Source organism: Echinops telfairi, unplaced genomic scaffold (assembly GCF_000313985.2).
Source record: "Echinops telfairi isolate 266 unplaced genomic scaffold, ASM31398v2 ScPeMD7_6;HRSCAF=24_0, whole genome shotgun sequence".
NCBI lineage: Eukaryota > Metazoa > Chordata > Mammalia > Afrosoricida > Tenrecidae > Echinops > Echinops telfairi.
The window spans coordinates 14,259,736-14,273,790 of record NW_022103902.1 but is presented as its reverse complement, the minus strand read 5'-3'; the positions used below and the strand labels follow the sequence as shown (position 1 = coordinate 14,273,790).

The following is a 14,055-nucleotide window of genomic DNA, read 5'->3' as shown; positions in this document are numbered from 1 at the left end:
TATAGATATACAGTATTACACCCAATCCTTCACTCACCACGTGGTTATATTATCATGCAAACATTGGTGTTTTGTAAATATGCAGGATGACCACATCAGATCACAAAATGGAGGATGATTACTATGTAACAGATAAATTAAATTATAGTATTATAAAACTGACAAACCACTGAGAACCAAAGCCCGGTGAAATTGACATAATCTCAACCATGAAGCTAACATTAATCTCAGCTTGCACCTTGACATTCATTATTGCCAGGTGTATATCATTAGTGCTCAAGACAGAAAGCAATTTTTTGTTTTTACTACTGTTATGAATTTGAAGCGTCAGATAATGAGATCGTTGAAGACTGAGGAGTAGATGTGGGAGATTTTGCATATGCACCTATGTCAAAGCACTATCCACTTCCTTCCTCTATAAGTTAGTATAAAAGCCAAACAAATGACTCTTGTCCTGACAATCTACCAGAAAAAAATCAGATGACATGTCCCCAAAGAAATAGCTGGAGTTTAGGCTAAACATCATCTTCCAGGTCCTGGTTTGCTGCCCAGTTTCTGCATCCTGCTGGTAACTACAGACTCAGAGACAGATAGTAAAGATGTAGGTTGTCTGAGAATGTACAGTACCTTAGATGTGTTTATGGAAATAGAAAAGCATCTTTTCCTACAATCAAAGAGGCGATTAAATAAAAGGGGAGAAACTGTTAAAAGTAAAAGCTTTTACATATGTCAGAGCATTTCTACTTGGTTTCACGAGTTTGTTCCAAGGTATATTTTAGTTTCGGCTTTAATGGTTTCAGGCTTTTTAAAATAAAAAGAAACCGCACTATATACTCATCACTGACTTTCAGCCCACATGGTGATCTATTATAGTGTGTGTCACAAAAGGTACATCATACTTCTGAGGGCTTCAAAAGTTTTATGGAAATGAAATGAAAAGGTAGTGGAATTTGCTCACAAAGCTTTTGAGCCCTCTTGTGTTACAGAGTGTATTTCATATGTAGTCAGTGTGCAATTCCTCCCTCACCCCAATGGCTAGCTCCCATTGTATCTATCAACTAGCACTTTCTTTATTTCTTGAATTAAATGGTCAACAAGTACATATCCTTGCACTGTAGAAGATTTTACTGGAAAGAGAAATTCACCCCTTAAAAGATGTGTGGGAATTGGCTCACAGAGGCTTGCAGAAGTTCAGTGTGTACTTCTCTTCCCAAACTTGAAATTGCCTGTGAGGGTGGTATTTATGCCACAGAATAGGCAAACGCCATAAATCGGGGTTTTCTTTAACTTAAAAAAAAAATCATTTCATTGGGGGCTCGTACAACTCTTATCACAATCCACACATACATCCATTGTGTCAAGCACATTTGTACATTTGTTGCCATCGTCATTCTCAAAACATTTGCTTTTTACCCCGCTCCCCCCTCCCTCATGAACCCTTGATAATTTATAAATTCTTATTATTTTGTCATGTCTTACACTATCCGACATCTCCCTTCACCTACTTTTCTGTTATCTATTCCCCAGGGAGGGGGTTATATGTAGATTCTTGTAACTGGTTCCCCCTTTCCACCCCTCCCTCCCTCCGCCCTCCCGGTATTGCCACTCACCACTGGTACTGAAGGGGTCATCTGTCCAAATCAGGGTTTTCTCTTGGAGAATCAGTTGTTAAATATTTATCAGAACACCAGGGGTTGTATTAGATTTATAATAGTGGCCATGTGATGCTAATCCCCACGTTAACATCTCCAAAAGTAAAACATCCATAGCCATTCATGATCAAAGTTGCATTATAACTAATGGGAGATTTACAATAAATATCACAACATTAAATAAATCTGTCTTAATGTATAATGAATAGCAAACTTTAGTTTTTATTTCAGAAGCCAGGGCAAAAGAAACTTATACAATCCACCTAAAGCATTGTGGAAATGGAAATCTATCCTATATTTATTGTATTTTCAGGTCAGCTAATTATCTCTGTATTTGTTTAGTATCGGTCTTCCACTCCTCCTCCTGCCTCAGCTTCATGGGGGCAAAAGTTGCGTCTCTTTCTTATTCACTCCTCTATCCCGAGCACTTAGTTCAGTCTAACGTGCTGCTTGGCATGTAGTAGGCACACGATTTGCTAAGTGAAGGTTGAACCAAAACTCATCTACGCACAAATACCATGCCTCCCCTTTCACATCAATGAAGGTGATGAGAGAAGTGTTGTGTCCAAAATTCCAGGGCATGAGTGATGTTCCCCAAATGCACACATATCTCAAGTTGCAAGTGTACCTGGTACCATGGTTTCTTTGAATAACACCAGCAGGTAGAACAGTAACAACCCTAAGAACCGTGGACTCACCTGAGGTTGGGAGGGGCTGGCAGTGAAACGAAAGGCAACGTTTGTCCTGAGAAACATAAACGGGGAGAGAAATTGGGAGAAAAGCTTAAGTTAGTCCAAAAGCATCATTTCATTGAAATAAAGTCACCTTAACCAACCAACCAACCCCCAAACCCTGATATGTATTTTTAAAATTGTGAACGAGGGTTTACATTTTAGATCCTGAACTTTGTGTATAACAGTTTCAACCCTTTATCAAACACCCCAACTGTGTACCCGTCCCCTCTCCCTGGTCTCTCAGCTCTCTCCTGGGCTCTCATCCATCTCACACAATTTGACATTGGTCAACCGGATCCGCTCCTTGCTTTGTCTTCCCTCCCTTTCCGCCTTACCCCACCCCCACCCCTTTGGCAAATCCCAAAGTCTGTTCTCTTTGCCCTTTTGTGATTGCCTGAATTTACTCCGCTTAATCCTCCCCAGGCTCATCCATCTCATGAGGTACTGGTACTTCCTGGTTTCAATCGTTCCCTAGCAAGACATTGTCTTCTCTTGTGGGAACCTCCTCAGACTCGTTATCCATTCTACGGATGCGCATTTAGGTGGCTGTCGTCTTCCTGCAATTGGGAACAGTGCTGAGATGAACAAGGGGGTGCAGATGGAGGCTATGTCCCCTCCAGAGGCGTTGCTGGAGCATAGGAAATTTCTATTTCCAGTTGTTTCACTCTGAAAGTCTTATCGTTCGCGAAGGGAGTGGTGGTCGCATCAAGCAGAGAAGTAAATTTCATGGACACCTGCTTGTTTTAACTTTTCAAGAATGCTCAACGTGAGGAAGGAGGTCATTTTTAGACCTTTAAGTGTTCATGCAAACTTAGCTGTATAAATAAGTTTACCGCTGGGCTCTGAAGAGTTCACAATCACCCACAAGAGTCAAGGGCCACACGCTGGCTGTGAAAGAGGGAGGAAGCACAGGCCTAAGCTCACTTTGGATCATTTGCATACCACTCCAAAGTAAGATTGTTAATCCCAACGCACACAGGCGATGGGCGATCTCCCTGGGCTAGTCCCCAGGCATCGAAATATGAACTTCCATCCCAGCACCTAGCCATTGCTTGATTCACCGAGTTCTGTTCTGCAGGCGTGGGGTTCTTCCATTGTCTGCCACACCAAAAGACTATAACGAAGATGTTACTTTCTCTCTAATTAATAATTAGCAGTGAACTATTTTATTACATACTTTCATTCCTCTGTGAGTGGCAGCTATGACCCAGGGAACGAGGCAGAGAGCTTTTCGGGAGCGTTGAGGAAGCAGGTGTGTGCGGCAGAGGGTTCTGATGGGAAGTATGTGAAGCTGGAAAACAGAGACCTGCTTGGCTTTCTCAATTAGGCTGTGCGGGCTCTGGTGAGGACTTGCTTTTCCTGGCTCTAGTTTCTTCTTTAGCTGTGAACCTTACTATGTTAGTCTGGGTAGACTAGAGAAACAACTTCATAGACACTCATATGTGTCTAAGAAAGAGCCTTCTATAAAGAGAAATTATATATTGAGAAAAAATCCCAGCCCAGTCCAGATCAAGGCCATAAGCCCAATATTAGCGCATATGTCTAATACCAGTCTATAAAGTCCTCTTCAGACTCACACAACACATGCAATGACGCCGAGTGCAGGAAGATCACAGGCCAGTGGGTGGGAAGTCTTGTGGACCCAGTGGCGGTGGAAGTATCTCAGCGCTGATGTGGCCCTCTGGGTGGCTCCTCCAGCTCCAGGGCTCTGGCTAGATCAGGGTAGCTCCATGTGGCTTGACAACAGGGATGTCTCACAGAGAGAGAGTGTGTGTCCCGCTTCCAGTGAGCTATTTGCCTCCTCTTGCCTTCAAATGAGGTCATCACGCTGAAATCTGATTGACAGGCTAGACGCCACTCTTAGTCTCACATTGACCCCAGATTATGTAACTACTACACTCACCCATGTAAGCCCACTCTACTCTCACTGCTCAGGCTGCTGTGAAACCAAACCTGAGCGGAGGTTATGACGTTCAGCCCTGCAATGCAGCCTCCATTTCTAGGAATCTGAACCTGAACTTCTCTCCACTTATGATTTCCCTTCTACAAAAATTAAACAGCTTAAGAGGAGCTGGTATCACTGGCTCAAGTAGAAAGAAAATGTTTTGGGGATGATGATGGCAACATACGTACAATTGTGCTCACTACAAGTGAAGTGTGGATTGTTAAAAGATCTGTAAGAGCTTCCCAATACAATGGTGAATTAAGAGAGAGAGAGAGGTGGGGGGAAAAAGTGTTAAAAAGTAAAAAAACCCAAAAAACAGCTTTTGTTCCCTTTCAGAAAGAGGCATGTCAAGGCATTTTATCAAGATGTTTATAACTGGAAGTACTGCTTAGAAGCAATACAAATCGAGCACGGTTTCTAAGGTAATGACCAACCATTGAGAGTACAGGAAGACTAGGCTTGCAATTGAGATCGCAGCAGCGGACACCGTTGTTGTGTACCCACTATCAACAGAACTTGCCATTGATGCCAAAGGTCCATTCCGTTGAGGTGCAGTCGAACATGTCCAATCTAAGTCACTTAGAGAAACCACAATTAAACTCAGACTCACTGGCATTGAGTTCAGTCTGACTCAGAGTGGCCCTATAGGGCAGGAGGACTGTAGCCACGGGTTCCTGAGACTATAACTCTTTACAGGAATAGAAAGTCTCATCTTTCTCCCAAACACAGCGTTAAACCCAGTTATGCGTTTGCTCCAGAGATTCCAAGATCAGGGTTCAGGGCCTGGGCAGTGTGAGGCTTGAGGGAGTGTCACCTGCTGTTACCAGGACAACCCAGGGCCTGGCCTCCTCTTTGCTCCTCATTCAGGGGAATGAAGAAAACACTGATTTTCTTGGCTAGCAACAGAAAGCATGTTCTTTCCAGGAGCAGTCAGTTTTCTTTGGCCAGAAATTTGTTTTTTATCCCTCCCCCCACCCCGTCACTTGAATTCTAGTATAAAACTGAATGTATGGACAGAGATCTGCATTTTCTTCCTTTCTTGCCCCACCCCTCGTTCACGTTTTATTGACTAATATTACTCATACAAACTCTGGGATCATCTTGTTTCTTTAGTATGAAAACATTTAAGCTCGCTCTTTCATGGAGTCAACAGCATGTGCAAAACAAACATCGTGTCCGCTGTAGATGAAATAATGTAAATGTAACTTCCTTTCCCGGGGTGCTTAGCAGGGGTGGGCAGGGTTTATTTTTCTAAGGGCCATTAATCCACAGAACAAAGCTAAGTGAGATTCAAATTCTCTTTTCATTTGAGAGCAAGAAAGGGCATGGATTTTCAACTTGTTTCAAAAATGAAACACAAAAAATAAATGCTTAAAACATGAATAGAAGGCTAGAAATGGATTTTGTTTCCTTGTTTTGGCTAATTTAAGGAGGAAGGGAGGGAAAAAAGAAGAGAGAGGTTAAGAGACCAGAGGGGCAGATAAGGGAGATGGGGAGGAGTGGCTAAGGGGCGGAAAAGGAGGCCATGGAGAAGGTGTGCCTGTGCAGGTCGACAGGCGAGGATTACAAGTTCCTGCTGAGAGACAGGACAATAGTTCTTGAGGTGAGTTTCACAGGACTGTGAGTCTTACAGAAGCCTATGCAGCTTATCCTAGCGAGGCCCAGCACAACACTGCACAGAGCAGAATAGGTGTTCAAAGCCCACACTCTGTTTGCTAAAGAAAGGTATTACTCACTTGGGGTGTGGACTTTGCATGGCCTTCCCTGTTTCCTCCCCACTGCCATCTGTCCGGAGCTCTCTTACCTGCTCCCTCCTGCCTTCTCACATCTGCGATCCTGCACCCCTCTGATCCTCTGCATGCATACCCCATTCCTATAGGTTCTTTCCATTTCTGGGGCTTCGCTCTTACAAATAGCCAATGCTCCTTAAAATGTACTCTGCCCCTGTCTATGAGAGCACACGCAGACTGTAGTCTCAACTAGCTTCAAAAAAGGATAGCAAACTCACGCCAACGCGCCCTCTCGTTCACAAACCAAGGGCCATCTACTCTCATTTCTCATTCTTCCCTCCATCCCCTGCGATCAAGGTCCTTTCCCAGATTCCCCTGAAATTGGCCTTGCTGAGGATCGCAGCGCTGTACTGTTTGCAGGATGGAATGGGTGAACCCTCACGTCCCCTTAGCGCGCCCGCCGCCGGGACATTTGACACTGACAATCACTCCCTTTGTTGTGAAAATCTCACTTTGACTGAGTGACACCTACTTTTCCCTGGTTTCTCTAACACACTTGGCTATGCCTACACAGTCCTTGATTTCTCTCTCTCTTCTTTAAATGCCGTGTGTGCGCGCGCATGTCTGTAGCACATACATACAATATAATGTTGTGCAAGCATAATCATGATCTATTTCCAAAGTTTCTCATCATCCCAAACAAAAAGTTTGTACCCCTTAAGTGATCCGTTCTGTTCTCTCCTCCCCTCCCAGCTTCCGGCATCCTCTGGATCTACATTTCTGCCTTTAAGAGTTTGCCTTTTTAAAATATGCCATGGAAGTGGAATTATAAAGTATTTGTGTTTTTGTATCAACCTCTTGTAAAGAAAAAAAACACGCCCTTTTTCATGAGTTGGATGAAAGTTTATGAGCAGATCAGTTTTCTGTTCGACAAGTCATACACATTGTTTTATGTCATTGATTGCAATCCCCACAATGAAGCATCACTTATTCCACTTCCTCCCTGCTTCTTGTTACCAACCCCACTTCCTTCGATACTCCCACTACTGTTCCTGAGGGCTTTATCTGTCCTGGATTCTGTGTGTTGAGAGCTGTTATCTGTACCAGTGTACATGCTCTGGTCTAGTTGGATTTGTAAGGTAGAACTTGGTAATGATAGAGGGTGGGGAAAGCATTTAGGAACGAGAAGAATGATGTGTGTTTCGTCGGTGCTATACTGCACCCTGGTTGAATCGTCCCTTCTTTGTGACCCTTCTGTGAGGGATGTCCAACTGTGTACAGATGGGCTTTGGGTCTCCACTCTGACCCCCCTCATTGACATCAATATAATTGTTTGTTTTGGATTTTTTGATACCTGACACCAGATCCCGTTAACACCTCATGATCACACAAACTGGTATGTTTCTTCCATGTCTTTGCACCACTTTTGCACAATACAGTATGCAGTAACAATAACAAAACAACAGTGACTGAGCCTGTTAGTCTTCCTCAATATCAAAGGGCAATTACATGACAGAGTAAAATGGTCTAAAAGTCTCTTTCTTTACTCATTTTGTCTCTGATGGCAACATATGTACAAATGTGCTTGATACAATGGAGATATGGATTGCTATAATAGCTGTCAGAACCCCCAATAAAATGATTAAAAAAAATTTTTAAACAACCACCAGTGGTCTCTGCTGGCTCTATTTTCTTAACATCTATCCTATCAAATTAAAAGAATTTGATCGTTTAACCCTCTCTGACTTCTTTAATGTTCTTCAAGGCCATCTTTCTTATTTTATTCCTAATTTTCCCTCTCACTCATGCTCTCTTTGCAACAAATACTCAACATGGCTGGGGTCATTGGTCAGGGCGGTGATTTGGCATCAAGGATTAGATTCTTGATTCTCTCACAAATATTTATTAAATTTGTGACTATCCCAGGTGTGTTTCTTGACTCTTTCACTAAGTGATAGTTTACTCTTCTGTAAAAATGGTTTGAATCAACTAGACCCCCAAGTTCTTTCTCTTCCTAAAACGATGATTCCAGAAGAAAAGTCCCAGAATTTATTCCAAATATTGAAGACTTCCAATTAAAAATATGTAACAGAAACCATCATGTTAGGAATTTGGGGCTAATTCTTTAGTGTACCGATTGAGACCTAAAGACCGGATACTCACTGCCACCCTTCCCTGGATTTCTGGACAACTGTAATGCTGATGTGGGATAGCACCCAGCAAAAGCTGGTCAGGGAGGAAGAGAACGGTCTATCTCAGCTTCAGTCTGTGCTCACGAAAGTCCTAGTCACTGTGTGCATTTTGAAATGCTCTGAATGTCTGGTTGCTACGGTCAAGTCACATTATAAGAGGTGAAAACCGACAACAATATGAGGACTAGATCTGCACTTTGAGCTAGGATGAAAATCATCTATCCATGCGGCACAGAGCGTAAGCTTATGATTTCTTTTTCACAGAGTTCTATGCTCCAAAGCATAGAACCCCTTAACCTTGCAGAAAAAAAATGGCCCTACAATTCAAGTGCACTGCCACCAGGTGACAGCAATACTTCAAAGCCGCACAGTGAGGGTGATAATACTCAGTTGTACTCTAGTCCAGTCATCTGCAGCTACTCCCCTCATATGTTTTACTATGTACTCTCATATCTTTTAATATCATAAACAGATATTTTACAATAATTAAAATTAAACTGAAGTACCATATGAAGAAATTGTGTTTGGGTAGCATTTTTTAAACTTGGGTTGCATTGTAGAATCACTTTGGAAGTATATATGTATATATATACATACATACACACACACATGCATCTATATGTATTTATCAATGGCCAGACTTTACCAACTCAGTGAGGTTTTTTATGGAGTTTGGTTCTATCCAGGTATGTCTGTACCATGTTGTTGTTGTTAGATGTCCTCAAATTGGTTCCAAGTATGTATGTGATATGTATGTATGTATGTATTTATATTATATTGCATATGTATGGATTTAAAGGGAGCCCTGGTGGTGTAGTGGTTACATGTTGGGCCTTGATCCATAAAGTTAGCAATTCAAAACGAACACCCCGGAATCAGTTACCATCTTGGAAATTTAAATAAACTGAATTAAAAGATAATAGATTTTTGAAGCTCCTTGTATCTATAAAATACATTCTATTTAGTATACTTTGCTAAAAAATAACTTTGTATGTGTGTGTGATAGTCCAGATCTTATTTCTGAATCTAGAAATTTGCTGTTGTTTCCTTAAAAACATGACTTCATGATTGCCTGACTTCTATTAAAAAGTTCAGAAGAAGCCTGCCCGTTTTATTTGCTCCATTGAATGTAATTTGCCACTGTCCTCTGACTGGGTTTTAGGTAGTCTCTGTACCTGTGATTTTTATCAGGTTGATGGCTTCCTTAGCATGTGTTCTCCTTGAAGTTCATAGTGCTTCCTGAAAGTAGCGCTTCGGTCAGTTTGAAGAGAGTGCTCAGTGCCTGTCTCTTCATAGAGGGCTTTTGCTCTGCTCCCTTTCCATCTTTTCTTAGAACAGGGTTTTGTTCCCGTCCACCCTCTTTTAAGAATGTGCACACGTATCCATTCATGACACTAACGTGAACTTGTCCAGGTTAGATGCGTGCATTTCATTGGGTGAATCTAAACACTGATTCCCCTTCCGAGATTCTTCTGCTCCGGCGAGCTCCTCCTTTTACAGACAAAGCAAACACTTTCCATTGTGATGTGGGAAGGTTCGTGGAGCAGGGCATCATTAGCCTCACGGTTAACAACTCGTGCCCATTCTGCCGCTCCCCTCCCCCCACCTTGATCCCACGCCCTCCCTTTGTCTCCCAGCTTCATGTCTCCTTTCCTCCGAACCCCGTACTTTGTCCTTGGAGAAGCACTGGCCTTTTGGAGATCTCATTCCTGCCTCAGAATATCCATACGTTTCAGGGAACTGTGGGCCAGCCCCGACAGTGACAAATTCTTAGCCCCTGGAGGCATCAGGGGTCTCACCATAGGATTACAGAGCCCCAGGAGGGTGGGCAGCAGCCAGGAGCTTGCTTGACTTTCTGTTATTGATTTGTAGGAGTTCATTATACACACACACACACATACACTGTGTGTGTGTGTTAAGGGTTGGGCTGAGATCCACAAAGTCAGCTGTTTGAAACTATCAGCTGCTCCTTGGGAGAAAGATGGGGCTTTCTATTCCCATACAGAGTTAACGTCTCAGAAACCCACACGGGCAGTTCTCCCCTGTCCAACAGGGCGGCCATGAGGCAGCCTCGACTTGCTGGCAAGGAGAGCAGAGTTATCAGTGTATAAGCCCTTTGGCATTGGTGTGTGGGCGGAGTACATGCTCCTTGTTTAAGGACTGCTCTTTTCCCCTCTTAGTGGTGCTTTATGAAACATGGAAATAACTTAGATAACCAATGTTTTCTTTTTTTATCGTCTCCTCCTATCAAAATACCTACTGTAAAATCAATGAGTTGTTGTTATGGAGAAAATACATCAGTTATCATTCATGGCCCTACTTCTGTGGGTTGTATATTGGTTAATGATAATAGAAGTTTCTTTAAAATTATTGTTTTAATCTTAGAATATACCAAACATGTTATTACTGCTAAGTTATTTCTACTCATAGTGATCCCATATCGGGTTTCTGAGGATGTGAATATTTATGAAAGCTGAGAGCCTTATCTTTTTCTGGCTGAGCAGCGGATGATTGTAAAATGCAGACTGTGCAGTTAGCAGGTACATGCTTACCAGGAAGCCCCACCGTAGTTTATTATTATTCTGCATTAATTATGCACATGATATAGTCTCATGAAATAGAATGCACTCGAAGCAGGAGGGCTGAGGAGCTAGTTTGCACCCTTTGAGAAGTCTCAGACTAGGCCAAGGGAGAAATGTCCCTAGAGTTGACTGGACTTCTGGAGGAGTGACCTCCGCCGTTCTGCTGAAGATCTCACTGACAGGATGGTCTGATAAGCGTCACCTCTGGGGGTGAGCAGATCCCTCGGAGACGATAGCCCCGCCTAAACTTCCTGTATCCCACTGATCCTCTAAACAATTTCAGCTGGTGTGTCCCCAACTCCAGTTCCTGGAGGACTTCGCGCTTGGTAAAGGGGAGGGTCAGCGAGAAAAAGAAAGTCCTTCAACGAGGTGGACTGTCATCAAGGCTGCTGGGACAGGGCAGTGACTGGAGGAGGGAGACAGACCAGGCCATATCGGTCTCTCGTACCGAACAAGGCTATGGTCAGTGCTCACAACACCAACCACATCCCAACTACCTCGGTTCGAAGCCCGGTGGTAAGGAGAGGGAGACAAGGGTCACTACGTTTGCACAAAGGACAAAGTCACATAGCCTACACTTCCTACCTACGTATGTTCTTAATCTAGAGGAAGAAAACTCAGATAGGGGAAAAAAAGCTTAATGTCCTCCTAAACAACAATAAAAACGCATTCATCATAGTTGGTTTGGTTGGTCGGTTGGTAATACCAAAGCACCCAGTTCTCCAGAACAAACAAACGGAAGCCGTGAAGGGGAAAAGCACTGGATTTAGCCCTGTGGACTTCCCCATGACCATGGACCAAGGATGGGAAGAGCATCCTGGACAACATGCGGATGCATTGGAAAGTGGATCGTTGCTGTCGCAGTTAGGTTAAAATTTAGCATCCTATCATTTAATTTTCCTTATAACCCATTTAAATCTGTTCTAGCTTCTTAAAGCATATTTTCTGCTTTCTTTTCTATTAACGCTTTTATCTGTTTTACTTTGTTACTGTTTTGTTTGTTAATGCTTTTCCTGTGTAGGAAAGGCACAGGAAGGTGAATCTGCAGGCACAGTGGCTGCATGAATGGTTTCTTGGGGGTCTGGCAGGGGAGGTTAGGGGACATGGGGAACTAATAAGGATGAGTACAAGATTGAAGAAGATGCTCTAAAAGTGATTGAGGTGGTGACTGTACAACTCTTCTTGATGTGATCGAATTGTGTGACATGTGATTTATATGCCAATAAAACTGTGAGGGGGGAAAAGGGAACCAGTTCTCAATGACTCTTGCCTAGATGTCAGATAGGACAAAGCCCTTCCACTGGGCCCCTGGGACAGACAGACTTCTGAGGGCCACTGCTCTTACGCTTTGCTCCCACCCCCTTCTCCATTTGTACTGCATAGACTGTGACCCTGCGACCCAGTTAAGAAAAGCCGGAAAGTTCAGGAGTTGAGAATGGGCTATACCACTGGGATCATTTCCTTTAGCACAAATCCGTGGGGAGGGGAGCTGAATTGAGCACAAGGAGGGAAGACAAATGAAGAGGCAGAGGCAACACAGAATCTTGCTTACCGGAGTTGAAAGTGTTTGATCTTGGTGACCAGCAGTTTGTACTGAGCCCCCAGGGGCGCCATGGATGCCACATCTACAAAGATCAGCTGCTGCAAAGGTCCTGTGTCATTGGTCGCTTCCAAGGGACATAAGGTGCGGCTCACTTCCTGGTAGTTGTAGCTCCTCTGGTATCTGCAGGAGCCAGCGGTGGTGGTGGTGGTGGTGGTGGGGGACCCCCAGCAAAAACAAGGAAGAGACTCAATGAACAGGCAGGGAGGGAAGCCTATCTCATTTCATATCTCCCATATTTGTTTCCAAGTCCTCCATCTGTCCTTTCAGACTGGACCTGTTGGTAGTGATTTCAAACTGGCGGTGTTGGGACAGGGCTGTGTAATATCAGGGCTGTGATGATCCCCTCTATGTCGCCTAGTTCATGCATGCAGGGTCCACATTCCATTACCACATTCTGCTGACTCAGTGAGGAAGACATGTCCAATGCCGAGAGTCAGTGGTCCTGATAAAACAACCAGGGTGTTCTGTTCTCCAAAGTGGAATACAAAGAGAGTATCACTGAAGGCTGTTAAAGTCAGTATTTCAATCTTCAAATGCTTCAGCCTTTAAATATTAATTAACTAAATTTTAGTTAAGAGCTCATGTCTGTCTGTCTTTGGGGCCTGCTCTTCCTAGTGTAATGGTCTGGTACAGTTCCCCCCATGGAAAGGTAAGCTCCCGAGGGCAGGAGCTCTGCCTTTCCCCTTAACCGCTGTGTCCCCACCACACCTATCATTTGGTGGTGCTCAGTCAGTGCTACTGAATGATCACTGCATACATCTTATGTGGTGGATGGGGCTCTCTCCCACCATAGCTAAAAAGATGCTGGAGAAAACATAATAGGGAAAAATTCTACCAGGTATAAAATATGCAGGAAGTGCTTATCTGAAATTGGAAGAAGATTAAATTGGACAGAGCTAAAAAAGCTATGGGTAGGCCCTATAGACTGCACTTAAAAACAAACAAACATAAACACAACCGATTGCCATAGACACTGAACCTTGCTTGTGGCCACCCAGTGTGTGTCAGAGTAGACCTGTACTCTGTGGGGGTTTCCGTGACTGGCTTTTCTGAAGCAGATTGATAGATCTTTTCATGTGGCATCAAAGGGGAGGGGCTGGAGCCTGAAACATGCAGGGGAACAGCTGGTTACCGGTTTGTGCTACCCAGGAACATGGGAGACAACGTGGTCTGTATAAACTATCAACATTCCAAACTTCTTTCACCCAGGATAAGATCAACCAAGTTCGAGGGCATTGAAAGGAGCAACATATTGTGAGATTTGGTGCCTAGGGAAAGGCCCACTTACAGTCCTTGGAAGAGCAGGGGCACCTGCCAGGACAGCACCCCTTTCTGCTGGCGAACGACAACGAGGACCGGGAAATCGAGGTTCTCAGAGGAGCTGTTCACGTACACCCGCACTGCATTCACCTGCAGAAAGAGCATGACCACACACACCGCTCCTTAAGTGTTTCCACCACTGTAAATCATTTTGGGGAGAGATCGCCTCATCTTTCTCCCAAGGAGTGATTGGTGGGTTTGAACCTCCTACCATGAGGCTAGCAGCACAAATGCATAACCCACTACGCCATCAGGACACATTAGCACTTTGACAGGTGACAGAAACGCTTGAATGGT

The 14,055-nt window shown here is 43.7% G+C and overlaps 1 protein-coding gene across 3 annotated transcripts in view; it reads right to left on the bottom strand.

Annotated features, from left to right (window-relative positions):
* Positions 1 to 13,836, bottom strand: part of SIDT1 (SID1 transmembrane family member 1) — an 86,735-nt gene extending 72,899 nt beyond the window's left edge. For all 3 annotated transcript variants that reach the window (XM_030884422.2, XM_004706404.2, XM_030884423.2), the window contains exons 1-3: positions 13,727 to 13,836; positions 12,388 to 12,558; positions 2,351 to 2,396 (exon numbers count right to left, since the gene is read on the bottom strand). In XM_030884422.2, the coding sequence (XP_030740282.1) occupies positions 2,351 to 2,396; positions 12,388 to 12,449 (108 nt within the window). In that variant the 5' untranslated portion in view covers positions 12,450 to 12,558; positions 13,727 to 13,836. The remainder of the gene's footprint in view (positions 1 to 2,350; positions 2,397 to 12,387; positions 12,559 to 13,726) is intronic.
* Positions 13,837 to 14,055: the final 219 nt, after the last annotated feature.